Source organism: Octopus bimaculoides, chromosome 5 (genome assembly GCF_046866305.1).
Source record: "Octopus bimaculoides isolate indiv1 chromosome 5, ASM4686630v1, whole genome shotgun sequence".
In the NCBI taxonomy this organism is placed as follows: Eukaryota; Metazoa; Mollusca; class Cephalopoda; order Octopoda; family Octopodidae; genus Octopus; species Octopus bimaculoides.
Window position 1 is genome coordinate 5,657,780 of NC_142932.1, and position 18,901 is coordinate 5,676,680.

Sequence of the window (18,901 nt, forward strand, 5' to 3'; positions counted from 1 at the left end):
ATATCAATTCACAATACTGGAAATTGCACATGTGTATATGTACTAGTGTTTATCTTTGGTTCTTCTTCAATATTAGTACCTTACACTTTTTAAATTCCAGTTGTCGCTATAGATGTTTCCATCTTTTCGATATAGGAGAAAAAATTTTAACAATACAAAGAAAATGGAGAATACATACACAAAGAATCAATGTTTTTACTATAATAGTCAATTCATGTTGCCGGACCGTTTCAGTTTCTTACTCAAATCCATATTATGCAACTAAATTGCATTATGAATTTAAAAAAGCAAACACTTCATCAGGGCAAAATTGACTGCTATTTTCTACCATATCCTAACAGATGGGGAGTTCATTCCAATTGAATTGTAGCATGTGCTTCTTGGATTCTGTTCTAAAAATAGCTAGAGGCTGATTTTGACCTCACTGGACAAGGGATAGGCATAGTTCAGAAGAGCTATGTCATATTACTACTCACCCTTTTTGGTGGTGCAAACGAGCTTTTTACAAGCTAGCCATTATCTTCATCTCTGTTCAGTATGTCTATAAACATATTCCTCATTAACTGTATAGGTTTATAAATCTGCCTTTACCATTTGTACTATCCATCATGTTCATGACATATACTTCTACATTATTATTATTGGTAAAAAAATAAATCTAAGTATGTACTTATTTGCTACTTTTACTTATTTATTTATTTGTTTATTCTTATTGTAAGAAGTTATATTAGTTATCATTAATATAGTTATTTATTTAGATATATTAGTTGATAGTTTGGGTTTTTACATATTTTTGTCTATTTAACTAGTAGTATAGAAGTACAATTCTTACACTGGAAGAGAAATGGAGGAGAAGGGAGATTATCATCATTATCATGAAAGATGTATTAGATAATTAATGTAGATTAGGTAGACTATGCCTGGAAAGACAGATGGGATGGTCATAAATGGAGTATCATTGATCTTAAGCTTGTTCAATCGAGGAGGGTCTAAGAATGAGCACCAACAAATCATTCTTAATATTTTTACTATAATCAATTATCATTAAAATTTAATTATGTAATTATCCATTATAGGAATACAGACTGTTAATCATTTGTACTGAGACAGCTACAACAATTTGAATTATTTCTAGACAATAGATAATCGGTATGATAGTATAGGAGTGTCCGTTAATATTTGTCATTCCTGTAGTTTTGCAGCTATAGGTCTCTGTGTATATGTGTGTGAAGGTGTATATTTGTGTGTGTGTGTATGTATATTTACATTCACACACACATCCACATGCAACCAGACACAAACATATACACACATATAATACATAGATATATGCATGTGTGTGTGCATGCATATATATATATATATATATATATATATATATATATATATATATATATATATATATATATATATATTCTTTTATTCATTTCAGCTATGCAGCTGCAGTCATGCTGGAGCACCACTGTGACTTTGCACATTTACATAAGATGCTTTTGGGGCTGATTTCTTCAGGGTAGTGGGATCACTACCCTTGTACGTACTTTTGCTTTGGTTGTTGACCCATTTGGTGGAAGAGGGAGTTTGATACTGTTGCTCTCATTTGCCCTTCATGCAGGGCTGTTGGTTCATCCAGTATTGTGGAAAGGAGAATGTTCAGTTTCTTTTTGAAAACATCCACATTGTGTAGGTTTCTTAACATTTGTGGCAGAGCAGTGAAGGGTTGTGTGATTTTGTACCCTAAGCTATTGCAGTACCTGGAGTGGACACTACATTTCGTACAATATATATATATCACACACACACACACACACACACATACACACACACACACACACATATATATATATATATATATATATATATATATATATATATATATATATATATATATATATATATATATATATATACACATACATACTCATATATGTGTGTAAGTATATTTACACATAACGCCACGCATCCTTTCCCAAGTAAGTTTTATCTATATATATACATACATATATATATATATATATATACAGATATAGGGCAGGGAATCGTCAATTAGTAATAAAATTAATAATTAACAATTTTGCCAAGTAGTTCAGTATGAAAAAACCTTTATCGGTAAAACCATTTATTTGTGTGCCATAAATATCGCCATCCGTTAGAGAAAAAATTTGTAGTTTGGAATCAGTAGTTCTTTGACTACTATTTCTAAATTCTCAGTATGTTGGAGAAGCAACTCATGCTAATCCCTGTATCATCATCATCGTTTAACGTCCGCTTTCCATGCTAGCATGGGTTGGACGATTTGACTGAGGACTGGTGAAACCGGATGGCAACACCAGGCTCCAGTCTGATTTGGCAGAGTTTCTACAGCTGGATGCCCTTCCTAACGCCAACCACTCAGAGAGTGTAGTGGGTGCTTTTACGTGTCACCCGCACGAAAACGGCCACGCTCGAAATGGTGTCTTTTATGTGCCACCCGCACAAGCCAGTCCAGGGGCACTGGCAACGATCTCGCTCGAAAATCCTACAGGAGCCAGTCAGGCGGTACTGGCAACGGCCACGCTCAAAATGGTGCATCTCATGTGCCACCCACACAAGAACCAGTCCAGGGGCACTGGCAACGATCTTACTTGGCTTGCCGGGTCTTCTCACGCAAAGCCCATTTCCAAAGGTCTCGGTCATCGCCTCGGTGAGGCCCAATGTACGAAGGTCTTGCCTCACCACCTCAGCCCAGGTCTTCCTGGGCCTACCTCTTCCACGGGTTCCCTCAACTGTTAGGGTGTGGCACTTTTTCACGCAGCTATCCTCCTCCATTCTCACCACATGTCCATACCAGCGCAATCGTCTCTCTTGCACGCCACAACTGATGCTTCTAATGTTCAGCTTTTCTCTCAAGATACTTACACTCTGACGGGTATTCACATTGACATTACACATCCAACGGAGCATACTGGCTTCATTCCTTGCGAGCTTACGTATGTCCTCAGCAGTTACAGCCCATGTTTCACTGCCATGTAGCATGGTTGTTCGTACGCATGCGTCATACAGTCTGCCTTTTACTCTGAGTGAGAGTCCCTTTGTCGCCAGCAGGGGTAAGAGCTCTCTAAACTTTGCCCAGGCTATTCTTATTCTAGCAGCTACACTTTCAGCGCACCCACCCCCACTACTAACTTGGTCGCCCAGATAGCGGAAGCTATCGACTACCTCTAGTTTTTCACCCTGGAATGAGATAGAAGTTGTTTCCTGTTTGTTTGCAGTCTTTATTGCACCTGAACATCTGCCACAAACAAAAACTAACTTGCTAGTTAACCTGCCTTTGATGTTGCTGCACCTCTTATGTGTCCATAGCTTGCACCGGGTACATCTTATAGAGTTACTACCTACTCCTTTTCTACATACTGAGCAGGGCCATCTACCTGAAGGGGTTTGTGTTTTATCTACCTTCCTACTTATTAGGATTTTGGTTTTAGCTAGGTTGACTCTAAGGCCCTTCAATTCTAGACCTTGCTTCCACACCTGAAACTTCTCCTCTAGTTCTGATAGTGACTCCGCAATTAGGGCAAGGTCATCAGCATAGAGGAGCTCCCAGGGGCAACCTGTCTTGAACTCCTCTGTGATTGCCTGGAGGACTATGGTAAATAATAGGGGGCTGAGGACGGAACCTTGGTGGACCCCTACCTCTACCCGGAATTCATTGCTGTACTCATTTCCAACCCTCACCTTACTGGCAGCATCTCTGTACATGGCTCGCACAGCTCTCACTAACCATTCTTCTATCCCAAGTTTCCTCATTGACCACCAGATAAGGGATCGGGGGACCCTGTCAAAGGCTTTCTCCATGTCAACGAAAGCCAGGTACAGAGGTTTATCCTTAGCTAGGTATTTCTCTTGCAACTGTCTCACTAGAAATAAGGCATCAGTAGTGCTTTTACCTGGCACGAACCCAAACTGCATCTCATCTAAATTGATTCGCTCCCTAATTAGTTGGGCTATGACCCTCTCTGTAACTTTCATAACCTGATCTAACAGCTTGATGCCTCTGTAATTATTTGTATCTAAAGCGTCCCCTTTACCTTTGTAGCAGTTGACTATGATGCTGCTACACCAGTCATAGGGTATGACTCCTTCGTGTATCACCTGGTTCGTAATACGGGTGACTAGGCTATAGCCAACACTGCCAGATATTTTGAGCATCTCTGCAGTGATTCCTGATGGGCCGGGGGCTTTCCCAGTCTTCATACTCTTAATTGCTTTATCTACCCTGGTACTATCAACTCGGATAGCTGGTCCCTCTATTGGGTCGACATAAGGCAGGCTCTCTTTCTCCCATTCATTCTCTTTATTAAGCAATCTATCGTAGTGGCATCTCCAGACCTCTTTCTTTGCATCCTCATTTAATGCAAGCGTACCATCATCCATGCGAACACATTTCTCTCCTACAACATCACTATTCTCTCTCCTACACTGTCTTGCAACACGAAATACCTCGAGTATATTTATGATTATATTTATGATTATATATATATATATATATATATATATATATATATATATATAGATAGATAGATAGATAGATAGATATACAGATGTATATAATGGTTCCAGGTTCAGTCCCACTCTGTGACACCTTGGGCAAGTGTCTTCTACTAAAGCATCAGGTCGACCAAAGTCTTGTGAGTGGATTTGGTAGACAGAAACTGAAAAAAACCTATCATACATACATATACATACATATATGTATATATTTGTGTGTTTTGTGTGTCTGTGTTTGTGCCCCACCGCTGCCCGACAACCGGTGTCGGTGTGTTTGTGTCCCGGTAACTTAGCAGTTCAGCATAAGAGACTGATAGAATAAGTATCAGGCTTTAAAAATAAGTACTGGGGTTGATTCACTTGACTAAAAATTCAAGGAAGTGCCCCAGCATGGCCATCTGAAACAAATCAGCACGGCCTTGGTCTGATAACTGAAACAAATCAGCTGGACAAGTGGGTACCACATGAACTGAATGCGCATCAAATGACACACCATCTTGAAACTTGCTGTTCTTTGCTGTCACAGCATAAAAGCAAACCATTGTTGCATTGTATTGTTACATGTGATGAAAAATGGATTCTTTTCAACAGTAGCAAGCATTCTGCATGGTGGTTGGATGAAGACGAAGCACCAAAACACAATCCAAAAGAGAATATTCACCAAAAAAAGCTAATGGTGTCTGTTTGGCGGTCCAGTGCTGGTGTCATCCACTACAGCATCATGAGACCTGGTAAGTCAATTACAGTGGATGTATACATGAACCAATTGGATGAAATGATGAGTGAACTTGCAATTAAACAACCACAATTGGTCAATAGAGACAGGCCAATTCTATTGCAAGACAATGCTCAATGACATGTTGCATAAGGAACACTACTCAAGTTACAGGAACTGAACTTGGAATTACTCTGTCATCCACCATATTCAACAGACCTTGCACCAACTGACTATCATGTTTTCCAGGCATTAGACAACTTTTTGTAAGGAAAAAACTTCAAATCTGAAGAAGATGCAAAAACAGCCTTTCATGATTTCATCACCTCTTGCACTCCAGAATTCTTCGCTGCCAGCATAAATAAGCTACCGATAAAATGGCAAAATTGTGTTGATAATTTAGGTGCATACTTTGATTAACTGCACTGATTTTTGTTGCGATAAAGTAAAATAAACTTTCAGTTCAAAATTGGACATTTCATTCTTAATGACATGATATAATGTATCAGTCTATCTTACACTGATATTAGAATATATCACTTTATTATAATTGAGTATCTTTGAGTTTGGGTTTTTTTTTTTAAATTGTATGGTAAAGAGCATGTTATTGAGAATTGGGAAAAAACCCCATTAACTTAAGGAGCAGCTATTAAAGCTAGACATTGACAATCCAAGAGTTGTTTGGTAGCCTTGTATTATTGGCAAATTTTAAAACTACACCTATCACTCACAAGTCAGCACGACCTAGGAGCTTGCACTATACTTTTGGTAATTGTTCTAAGTGCTTATGTAATCATGAGCAGATGTAAACATTCTCTTGGCTGACCCTCTAGTGAAATTTTTTTTCCCACAAGAGTTCTAGACCCCAGTAATGAGCTCATTTGCATACAGCCAATCAGAGCTCACCTTCACCTTGTTGTACACAAACAACTACACAGAGGCAGCCATGTGGATAACAAAGGATCAGATCCATTCAGCTTTCAGATTATGCCTAGAAGCAAAGCACAACATAACATTTGCAAATGTGTTAAAAACAACCAATCTATTTGTAAAAAATACTCTACCAAGTAAACTCAAGATGAAGAACGGTGTTGTAGTTGACCGATCGCCAAATTATGCCTTACTTTAGAAGGAGACAAGTAATTTGACAGATTTGCATCTGTACCTATAATTGGGTTTTGTTAGGATCCCTTATAGTAAAGATGTGGATGGGAAAAGTGTGGGTGGAGGGTGATGTGCTAGCAACCCTCTCCCATTACTGTTTTACAAAGTAAACAACAACACAAATAATTATGCAGAGGCAGCCATGGTTGGAACAAGAACAAAAACAACAAACATTATTAAAAGAGAAAAGAAGCATGGTCATTCCTTATCCAAGTGACCTTATTTTATCACCCATCACTTGTTATGCACTTATAAATTAGTTTGATAGTTGAGCTCTGATTGGCTGTATGCAAATGAGTTCCTAACTGGGGTCTCTCACCCAATTTCATGGCCCTCTCACCCATTGACCCAGCAGAACATTGAGGATGTGACAGCTGAAAGACCAGAAGGCTGCACCAAACTCCAGATTGGTACTCATTTTCATTTGAGTAGACTGGAGCAGCATGAAATGAAGTGGCTGATTCAAGCACACAACACGTCACCTAAACCAATAACTAAACCCACAATCTCATGAGCCCAACACCCTAACCACTATTCCACGTGCTCCCACACTGTACAACTTAAATGAATGTAAAAGGTATTAAATATTTGCATCACAGTTGCAACATTTTTAAAGCAAAACAAATGAATTTTTATTTTGTAATGATAATCAATTCTATCTCCCATGCTACAGTATTTATTCATTCATGTTATATTTGTTGGTGAAAGGTAAAAACCCCCTTTGGTCATGAATGACCAAGGAATTGCACGTAGAAAGTTACCCTTTGAGGTACAAGTCTGGGCAAGGTTGTTTATGGAAGACCAGCAGTTGTCCATGCATACCAGCCTCCCCTTTCCACACCACCGATGTTATCCAAGGGAAAGGCAGCGGCTAATACAGCTTGGCACCAGTGATGTCACAACTCATTTCTACAGCTGGGTGAGCTGGAGCAACATGAAATAAAGCATCTTGCTCAAAAACACAACACACAGCCCAGTCTGGGAACTGAACTCACTATCTCATGATTGTGAGCCTCACTCTCTAAATAAAAGAATTTATTCATAATTGTATTGTATTGATTGGTACACATTTAAGTACAGAATTAATTCATAACCCATTGATTGGTGTTCTATCGTGTTGGACAGTACTCTCTTAAATACAGGGTTTATTCATAATCCATATTGTATTGGTAAGTACTCTATAACATACATTTGTACTTGGTACTCTATTACAGAATTTATTCATAACACATGCTGTATTAAAACTCCCTTCACTACAAAAGCATTGTCAATAGAGTTATCTAGCTAAAAGCTACATTAGTGCTAGTAATAATATTTATCTTTTTTGTTTTGTTTCCATCTTATATTGTTGGCCCCGAGTCAGGGCAATAAACTATTCTTGAATAGATGACAAGCAGTAGATATTGTAAAGCTAGAACAGCTGAAAGCAACTAGATTATTATATATATTTTGAGTTGGAATTTTAAGTAATAGATAGTTAAGTGTATGTGGTTGTGAATTTATATTTTGGTTGTTGTTTATTTAATCCTTGGCTAATCCTATAATCAAAGGCATTCCAGAAATGACCATCCCATTTTTTTTCCTGCATAGTATTGTTACCTTGGACCAATCTATCCATGATCCTTTTTAAGTTGATAGTATGGAAGTTGAAGGAAATTTTGGTTTGTTATTTCTAGCAGATTGATAAACCCTGTAGAGGCTCCCTCTTTACAGTGTGTACGTGTGTGTGTGTGTGTGTGTGTGTACGTGTGTGTGTGTGTATGTGTGTGTGTGTGTATACAACTAAGTGATATATAGCATCAGTTTTGACAAAGAGTACTTCACTGTTTAAGTGAATTACATATTCATTAAATTAATACGTTAAGTAGTTGAGTATTCCACAGATATATGGCTAGGAGAAATATTACCTTACTTGCAAACAGACAAAAGTTGGCGGTAGGAGGAGTATCCAGTTGTATAAGATATGCCTCGATGAATTTTGTCTCACTCATGCAAAAGTAGATGTTAAAGCAATAATGATGCCGACAATGGTGGTAGTGGTGGTGGTGATGGTTTCATTGAAAATGTAATAGTGTGAGAGGGTTATTAACTATTATTGACTAATGTAATGGTTACAATTAATTGTTTAATTGTGTATGGAAGGAGTTACAGATAGAGAGCCAAGTTATTTGAGCTTTAGCTGGGAAATGTCATGAAGGTAAAAGGTGTTAAAATATTTCATTACAAAAGGAGTGTGTTGAATGGAGATGATGGGTCATTTTCAGTGAGGCTGTTTGCTATGAGAAGTTCAAGGAATTAAGTGGTATGCAAACAAGGAGGGGAGTGTCACTGAAACTAAAAAGAAATGTGTTTGATGCATGTGTCAGAAGTGTTATAATTGCATTTACCCAATCCATAAGTCTTGTTAATTATGTTTCACTATATGAATAACAAAGCAAAGCCTCAATAATTAGTCTTGTGTCAGTCATGATTGGAAACACATACAGGTAGATGTGGGGGGGGGGGGGGGGGGTAGGAAAGGCTTGAGAGTAAGTTGAGAAGGTGAGTTACTAAATTAAGGTTGTGGTTTCATTTTACTTCTCAGTTGTAGCTCACTTCCATCTTTTATACTGTTATGAGCCATTTACAGAAGTTATGAACATCACAACTTTCAATCCTAGCTTACCTAGAAATCAAATACATTGACCAACTATTGGTATCAAAGGTCGATAAACTATTTTGATATAATGGACTGAATCATGGATCAACACATTTTTGTCCTTTTACTTAATGAACTGTAGTTTACTTCCATGCTTGAAATTTCTTGTCTAATTCTGTAGCTGAATGAGAGAATAAACACCAGGCATAAAAACAAAACCTAGAATCATGATCTACCAGATCTTTTCACAAGCCTTTGGTTGACTCAGAATGAGAATAGAAGACATTTGCCCATGCAGTGGGATTGAACCCAGAACCATGTGGTTTGGAAGCTGGGAAGCAAACTTCTTACCATGCAGCCACACATACATCTGCTTTATTTTGTTTTATAAAGACAGTAGGGTATTATTTGAAGAAATGTTGTTGCTATTTCTAACAGGTTAAGCAACTACTTATGTAAAGGCTCAGAATTGGAAGGTTACTGTTGGTCTGGGTCAGCATGAATAACGATGAGAGGGAGGAGAGAATACAACAGAGGTAGCTGTAGATGTTAGATACTATCATTGCTCAAATGGTGTTAGCAGTTTAAATGATGGAGTCCTCTCTCTTTTCACCTCTTTCTTTCCCTTGAGAGAGAAGTACTCAACAAGATTCAGATGACCAAGGCATTGTAGGTATGCCTTTCTGATTTCATCAGGAGTTGAGGGCTCAAGGCAAAGCAAAACACACATACGGACATACACAAGCATCTCTCTCTCTCTCTCTCTCTCCCTCCCTCACACACACATACACACTACAATGTTTTTAAGTCAATCTGTAAACCTTAGTAAGCTACCTCTTAGGAGAGATCAATCTCTATTCCTGTTTTATGCTAACAACAACAACAATAATAAAAATAGCCAGAGGTGGAGAGAGAAGGGGCAAATAATAACAAACAAAAGGAATGGCATGTGAATAAATGGATAACAGATGTCGCACCCAATTAACAATGGAACAGTAGTAGCATAAGTGGGGAGAGGGTGTAATGCTGGTTCTCTGTACAAGAGAGAGATAAGGAACTTATTTAGAACTAATATTCCCATTTTATCTTTATCTCTTCATTTCTGTTTATAATTCAGCCATAGTCAATGTAACTCTTGAACTTTGGTATTAATATGATTTTGGAATTCCTTTTGTTTTTTTTTTATCATTTGGTAGGATTGTTGCCCTCATTGCTATTGTTGTTGCTGCTTCTACTGCTGCTGCTGCTGCCACTACTGCTGTCATCATTTCTGTCATCATCATATGGCTGCTTTCTATGATGGCATTGATTATACCAAGTTAGTACTTATGCAGAGTAATTTACCTTCTGAGATGAGTCGGAGGACCACATCCTGCTCATGCATTCCAGTTTTGGCATGGTTTCTACACCCAAATATTCTCCCTTGCACCTACCACATTACAGAGTGAACTAAGTGCATTTTATTGTGGCATCAATACTAGTGAGGTTGCCTTGTGTGCCATAATCTAAAGAGTCCTCATTGCTTCATAGTGTCTCCATTTGTTCAAAGTAAACAAAACCAAGAGAGTGAATAGAAGAGATATAGCAATGAAAGAAGAACCAGAGTAAGTGGGTAAAGGGAGTGAGAGCACAACACATGTTAAGTAGACCAGGATGCTGATCCTCCTCTTCATCATCATCAACATTTAACGTCTGTTTTCCATGCTGACATGCTGTTTTCTATGCTGGACAGCTTGACAAGAACTGGCAAGGCCAGGGGCCGCACCAAGTTCCATACTCTATTTTGGTTTGGTTACTACAGCTAGATGCCTTCCTTAATGCCAACCACTTTACAGGGTGTAGTGGGTGTTTTTAATGTGGCACCATCACCAGTGCTTTTTATGTGACACCTTGAATATAACATACATCTTGGTATAACACAAGCACATCAAAATGAAGGTGATAACGTGCATAATTTTGTTTTTATTTGTTTGTTGAGTCTGCAGGAAAGCCTTACCTGGTGGCTTTTGCAGACCCTTTAAGGTCAGTGAGTTTGATATTTATTTTGTTTAAACTGAAGTAGACCTGCAAGAAATACATGAGCAGGGAAAATACTCTAGAGGGTGACATTCTGAGAAGAAAGGGTTGGACAAAGCTGAGCAGTGTAAAACACACCTGTAATGATAAGAGACAGGAAAGTCAAAGTGGGGGTTTGGAATAGTTACCAAGGCTGAGAAGGTGTCTCTGTCTGCTTGTGACCACATAAGTATCTAAAAAAAAGCACTCTATCTGTTACAACGATGAAGGTTCCAGTTGATCCAATCAACATAACAACTTGCTCGTGAAATTAACATGCATGTGGCTGAGCACTCCAGAGACACACATACCATTAATGTAGTTCTCAGGGAAATTCAGCATAACATGGAATGTGACAAGGTTGGCCTTTTGAATTGCAGGTACAACTCATTTTTATCAAAACAATGAGCAAAGTACTTATATCAAGTCAAACACACTTATGAGTAATGGCTATGCCCAGCTTGTTGGTTTGATAAAAGTAAGTTTGTCACATTCCCAGAACGAGCTTGGGGGTATTGTAGTAGACATTTGTTCAAGATTCCAAACAGTATGACTGAACCCAAGACCACATGGTTGGGAAGCAAGCTTCTTACCCATACAGTCATACATCTGTAACTGATTAGTATGAATTTTCTAAAGCCTTATATTATATTTTTGAAAATCCCCGATCACCACGAATATGTCTTTGATATACTAAAAGATGAGAAGGTCATGGCTGGAAGGCCTTAATCAAACATCTGCACAACCAGAGCTGACTAAGGATAAACAATAAGTAAAACTTGTACAAGCCTACAAGGAAGCCTTTATGTATTAAGTCAATTCGCAAGAAATAGCAGCAAGATATGCCTCCAACAATGCCCAGCTCTCTTTAAAAAGAGGGACACATTGAATGTAGTCTTGAATGTGATATACCTGAGAAAAAGAAAAGAATGATCTAGGTCTGCTTAATCAGGGTTCGTCTAGGACTACACAACAAGACAAGATAGATATGAAGAGTTTCAACACTAACATTTTCAAAAATAGAATTTAATATATATAGAATTAAAAAAGAATTTAAGATATATATATATATATAGAATACTTGCTTTTACTTCAGGGTGGTCAGGTGCCACCCCATATCGAACTAATCCAAAAGGCACTGGAAGACGTTCATAAATGTCCACTTCTACAGACGCATCTCCCTGTTCAGGAAAGGAAGAAAGCAAAAGAGGTATTAAAGTTATCTAAAGATAAAAATGCAAACTAACATAAGTTAATCACACACATACATAGACACACACACACACATACACATACATGTAGTCCTACATACCCACTAAAAAGATGGAATAATCAAGGTTGTAATGTCCTTGATCAGGTAAAATACATCTGTTCTGTCAGGGTTCTCTTGGTGCTCAACATCAAGCAACAGATGCCAGCAGATAGAACAATAGATCCTGCCTTCTTTGAGCCTTCAGTCCTAATGGATTCATAATGATGTTATGACACTCAACTTGCTTTGACTATTTAGCCTGATAGGACCTAGCCCACTGTAGGTCTGGCCATAGCCAATTTCTGATATATATATATATATATATATATATATATATATATATATATATATATATATATATGTATATGTATATATATATATATATGTATATATATATATATATATATATATATAGAGAGAGAGAGAGAGAGGGGGGCCCTATTATTGGACTGGTACATTATTGACTTTGAAAGGAAGGATCTAAGACAGAGTTGACTTGATAGGATTTGAACAAACAGTACGCAGAGTTGGAACAAATGCTACAAGACATTTGTTTTAACTGTGTTCAAGTGTCTAACCCAATTCACCACTTATAAGCAATGTTTATAAGAGAATCAAACAGTATATGTCAACAGATCAAGCTGTAAGTGTTAGAGGATCAAGCAGCAGATAAAACAGTAGTTGTCAGAGGATCAAATAGTGGATGTTAGCAGATCAAGCCACAGATGTCAGTAGATCTAGCAGTATATACCAGAGGATCAAATGGCAAATATCAACAGTTCAAACAGCAGATGTCACATTATCAAGAAGTAGATGTCAGTAGATAAACTTGTAGATATCAGTGGATCAGAAAGTAAATGTCAAAAATTAAGTAGTGGATGCTAAAGGATCAAGTGGCAAATGTCAGCACACCAAGCTGTAGATGCCAGAGGACCAAGTAGCAGATGTCAGTGGGTCAAGCTCTAGATACCAGAGGATCAAAACATAGATGTTAGAGAAACAAACAGTAAATGTCAGCATATCAAGCAGCAGACATCTGCAGAACAAATGATAGGTGTCCACAGATCAAGTGATAAATATGAGGATATCAGAAAAACAAGCAATAGATGTCAGAAGACCAAGCAATGGATACTAATTTAAGAACTGTGATTTTAAGATGTTGGAATATAGACCACATGGCTAAGAGCTCAGACCTTGCTACAACCATTGTATTTTTCCATTAGCACAAGACAAGGCTTACTCTAAAGGAATAACTAACTTATTCCATGTTGTTACTTCTTGTACTATCATTAGTTTCCTCAGATCCTACTACTTTACAATTAATCTGCTTTTCTTTCCCATTGCTATTCCTCTCATTTCACTGTTGAAATAATTAAAGTTGACAAGATGTAAAGAAACATTCTCTCCAACAACTAGGGTGTATTATGCTACTGCTTTCTATTTATTCGCATGTCCGATTCAATGTTTGTTCAAGTATTTACACAAGTATTAATTTAACATTTGTTTTCAGCATTAAGTGTTTTCTTTTTTGCTAGTGTTCCTTTATTAATTTGTTAAAGTATTGTTCTAAAGTATTGTTCTAGTGTTATTTTAGTGTTATTTTAGTGTTATTCTAGTGTTTATTCTAGTGTTTATTCTAGTGTTTATTCTAGTGTTTATTCTAGTATGTTCTCAAGTTTATTACAGTGTATTTGTTCTAGTTTTGTTGTAGTACTTGTTTTGAATTAATTTGAGAGTTTGTAATAGTATTATTCTAGTGTTTAGTCTTAGAATTTAGTGGAATATTGTCCTGACTTCATCCCAAACCAATGCAACTGAGATGTCATGGGCAAGAAATGTAGGAATGTGTGTCACAACAACAGTCAAGGAGCTCACACCTAATCCAAGCAAGTGAGAAATGTATGACCTGATTTCTGTCAGCAGAAGATCTGTTGTTACAAACACACACCATTAGATTATTGCTTATATATGTAACAAAAAAAAAGCAAAAAAACAAAAAGCAACTTGTACATTAATTTATGAATTATTCACACTATGAGAGGGTGATTTTTGCCTATACACTGAATGAAGGTAGGATATCTTATTGTATTAAAAAACAAAACTCCAACTGACTAAATTCCTGAGCAAATTCCTAGTGAAATATATATATATGAGGCGCAGGAGTGGCTGTGTGGTAAGTAGTTTGCTTACCAACCACATGGTTCCAGGTTCATTCCCACTGCGTGGCACCTTGGGCAAGTGTCTTCTACTATAGCCTTGGACCGACCAAAGCCTTGTGAGTGGATTTGGTAGACGGAAACTGAAAGAAGCCCATTGTATGTATGTGTATGTGTGTGTGTGTGTGTGTGTGTGTGTGTGTGTGTCTGTATATGTTTGTGTGTCTGTGTTTGTCCCCCCCCAACATCGCTTGACAACCGATGGTGGTGTGTTTACGTCCCCGTAACGTAGCGGTTCGGCAAAAGAGACCGATAGAATAAGTACTAGGCTTACAAAGAATAAGTCCTTGTTGAACTAAAGGCAGTGCTCCAGCATGGCCACAGTCAAATTACTGAAACAAGTAAAAGAGTAAAAGAGTAAAGAGTATAAGTTTGTTTTGAGCTAAATGCTTACAACTGTAGACAAACTTTTCAAGATTAATTTGAAAAAAAGACAAGAATTTGGTCAGATGTAATGGTTAGTACACTTATCTGTACAAGATTTGTAATTCAATTCCTATCATTAAGTTGGTCTTTTTTTAATAATTCCATTATTGTCTTTTAATTCCATGGCAGATCTTGTTGAGTAGGCCTATGAGTAAATGCATTTCAGCCATAAATCTCTCATCTTTTGTATATCTAAGACTAGATTAGTCAATGAATCTGTGGGATGAGCTGGAAGAAGAGCGCCATGACGTCAATGGTCAAGGGACTGACCAGAAGAGCAAGCATGAGAAGGGAAGTGCCGGGTGACAGGGGAGGGTCAGCCTCTTCTTGCCCACCAAGGCATCATGAACAGACATCAGGGAATTCACTCCCAGGTTGGTCAGATAGCAGCTGCTTATACTGGGTGACTGGGTAGGGCAGGATTGCCAGAGTGACTACTACTAGACAGGTGCAGACAAGAGAGAAAGGTAAATGAATCTCTTTTCATTTCCCATGCATAACAAGCTATTTCGGCAATTGTATATAGATGTCATTGTCTTCTTGATATATGATGGCAGCAAAGATAAGGATCAACAGTGATGTCATCAGACCTTTCTATAGTGAAGGTGATGTGGTGGCCTGGATTCGAAAGGTCAAAGTTGTGGTCAGGCTACAAGGCATTGAAGATGTAGCGAGCCTTGTGGTGCTGTATTTGGAGGGGAGTGCACTGGCACTGTACCTCGAAATTGATGCAGAAGAACAACTCTGCGCAGCGAAGGTTGAGCAATGCTTGAGAGAGGCTTACATAGATGGAGAGTACGCCGCTTTTGCTAAGCTGGGAATGATCAGATAGAGAGGGGAACAGGATGACAACTACACTGTGGAGGTACAGAGGCTGGTTGTGTTGTCTGGTGAGGGCCTTGAGAAAGTAGCGTGACTAGCCTTTGTGAATGACTTTCCCCATGATGTGTTGGTGTGACTACAACATTTACCAGGTTGCAACAAAATGGTGATGAGCGAGCTTATCGTTCAAGCCCACATGTTGACACAAAACACCAGGCAGAGGGCAGTGGTGATGGCAGTTGTAGAACTCCGTGATGCTGTGCACTGGCCAGTGAAGGACGAAAAGAGGCCTGCTGTGGAATGACAGCAGCCATTCACAAGCTGGTGTTTTAAGTGCCAAGGACTGCACATGGTGACAGACTGCATGGAGCCTGGACCAGTTTGCTACTGGTGCAAACAGACTGGGCATATTACCCGAAATTGTAGCCAGGGTAAAAAAAAGGCCTGGTTAGGGGAGCCAGAAGAATTGAAGCAAGGGGTAGCCGCAGTGTGTCAGTTAAATGACTCCAAGCTAAGGAGACTGCATGCCATGTATCACATGGGCATGGATAGGACCCTGTATTTTGCCAGGAGGATTGACGCCGACGTTACCAGACAGAGCATCCAAAAGGTGGTCGGAAACTGCGACAGGTGACAATCTATCAACCATGCTCTGGGTGTGCATAAGCAGGGAAACATTTTGGTAGAGCACAACTGGAGATGACTAGCAGTGGATATAACAAACTACTGGCAGGGGATATATCTCTCGATGGTCAATTGTGGGCCAGGCTGGATGGTCATTTGGAGGGAATTGAGGGCAGGCACTGCAGATGAGATGGCACGTATTCTAAATGAGGTATTCTTAGAGCAGGACCCTGTGGACGAATTGCTGATGGACAACAGGGAAACAGTTGCATAATCAAGTACCTGCAATCCTGGAGAACTTCATTGTGTGGAAACAATTGTAGTGATTAAAAAATGAATGTCCAATCGTACTCCTTCTTGTTGACTCAATTTTTTCAATTATATATATATATATATATATATATATAGAGTTATTAATATTTCTAAGTCTCTCTAAAGGAGACTACGGCAGCGGTACTGGAAATTAATAGTTATCGCCAAGCCAACATGGCAGTCCCAAAATTAGGACGAAAGCTGCCGTGAATTAGCTCCAAGAAGCCATCGCCTCTAGCTAGCTATGTGACACACGAAACCTGTGTCCTTTATAACCTTCGAACAGGGGAGGTCAGCAGTGTCCCCCTGCTGGTTTGGCATCTGCAGACTAGTTTCAGGGTGTTGCCCCTTGTCAATGCAGAGCAGCCAAGCCATAGCCATATATATATATGTGGATGAACGTATATACATACATGTACATATATATGCATATACTCATATATTGTTTATATATATATATATATATATATATATACATATATATATATATATATATATATATATATATATAATGTACATGTATGTGTGTATATATTTATACATGTTAACACAATAGAAACGATTGTCGGATTTATAAGGTGAGATCTATAATAAAGATATAATTTTCTTTGTATGTATGTTTGTTGTTGTTGTTGTTGTTATTGTTGTGTGTGTGTGTGTGTGTGTGTGTGTGTGTGTGTGTGTGTGTGTGTGTGTGTGTGGACAAATACAAAACAGTTAAATAAGAAATTGAAACTTAAAATTCCCTACTGGTTAATGCCAACTTACTTTAAGTATTTGTTGAGCCGTGTAAAAAGCTGCTGGTCCACTGCCTACTATACAGACTGGTACAGGTTTGGGGCTGGAACTAAAGCAGGCAGTCTGGGAGAGAATTCGCTTCAGCAGTGAAGGGAATAATCTGGACTGTCTCATCCTAAAATGAAGAAACCAGAAATTTTTTTTTTTATAAATATTGTTCTAATAAATTTATCATCATCATCATCATTTTAATATCTACTTTTCTATGCTAGTATGGATTGGATAGAATTATGTTGAGGTGGATTTTCTAGAGTCAGATGCCTTTCCTTTTTCATGTAAGGTAATATTTCCCCATGATCAGACATGTTTTCATGAAAGACTAGAAGTGAAAGTCACCTTTCACATGATGGAAATGTTCATTTTAAATCTATCATATGATATCAAGGTAAGGATACAGTAACACACATATACACACACACACAACAGGCTTCTTTCAGTCTCTGTCTACCAGATCTACACAAGGCTTTGATTGAAGACACTTGCCTAAGGTACCATGCAGTGGGACTGAACCCCAAACCATGTAGTTAAGAAGCAATTTTTTTACCATACAGTCACACCTGTACCTAGTATATATATATATTATTATTTAATATCATTTTATTAAAAAGGAAAATGGAGATAGACAATGAAAGTGGAAAAATGCATAACACTGTTTTAGTTGGGCTGCAAACTTCTCATCTACATGGGTAAGTGATTCTAGTGACTTGTGCCAATGTTTGGCAGTCTTGACAGTTAAATGACAAATGTTTTACCCTGAAGAATGACGAGGGAGAAATGCTAATGTATTCTACCTCGTGGGATACATTCCTATAGGGCTTTCCTATAAGGTTGTTATCCACCCCTGATTGGAACTCTCCCGTATGACATGTACGCATGCTCAGTGACTTGCTTTAACAGTTGCAATCAGCTGAATGCACATTGCTAGTGACCTTTGACATAATTACCCACTCTGTGGTCAGGATTCTTTTTTTGGTTTGATGTCGGTATCGAAGGGATTACCAGACACCGGACAATACAGTGAGAGCAGCTTTCACTCACATCGTGGTATTCGATGCTGTGTACGTGTCTGTCGTGGTAAAATATGCCACTCCTTAACTGTTGCTTTGCTTTCATCCGTAGCACGAGGTAATTATGTCATTATCTGTGAAATTCGGCAACTTACAAAGATCTTTAGATCAGGCAATACTTCACCGAGAGGAGATATAAGGTTCTGCTTATTCCTGTCTGAAGTATCGTCCGATACTTCAGACTTATCGTCCGATACTTCAGACTTATCGTCCGATGAATTTACTTTGTTGACATTCTTCATCGACAAAATTTTTATTCCTTTCAATCAAGTCCGCCTTTCTTCC

At 38.3% G+C, this 18,901-nt stretch overlaps 1 protein-coding gene across 5 annotated transcripts in view; it reads right to left on the reverse strand.

Moving 5' to 3' along the window:
• LOC106882139 (NADPH:adrenodoxin oxidoreductase, mitochondrial) overlaps positions 1-18,901 on the reverse strand; it is a 161,817-nt gene that overhangs the window by 67,568 nt on the left and 75,348 nt on the right. For 3 of the 5 annotated variants that reach the window (XM_052967978.2, XM_052967977.2, XM_052967979.2), the window contains exons 2-3: positions 17,520-17,664; positions 12,185-12,280 (exon numbers count right to left, since the gene is read on the reverse strand). In XM_052967978.2, the coding sequence (XP_052823938.1) occupies positions 12,185-12,280; positions 17,520-17,663 (240 nt within the window). In that variant the 5' untranslated portion in view covers position 17,664. Of the gene's footprint in view, positions 1-12,184; positions 12,281-17,519; positions 17,665-18,711; positions 18,822-18,901 lie in introns of those variants that run through there. The other 2 variants (XM_089351943.1, XM_089351944.1) reach the window with 2 other exon arrangements.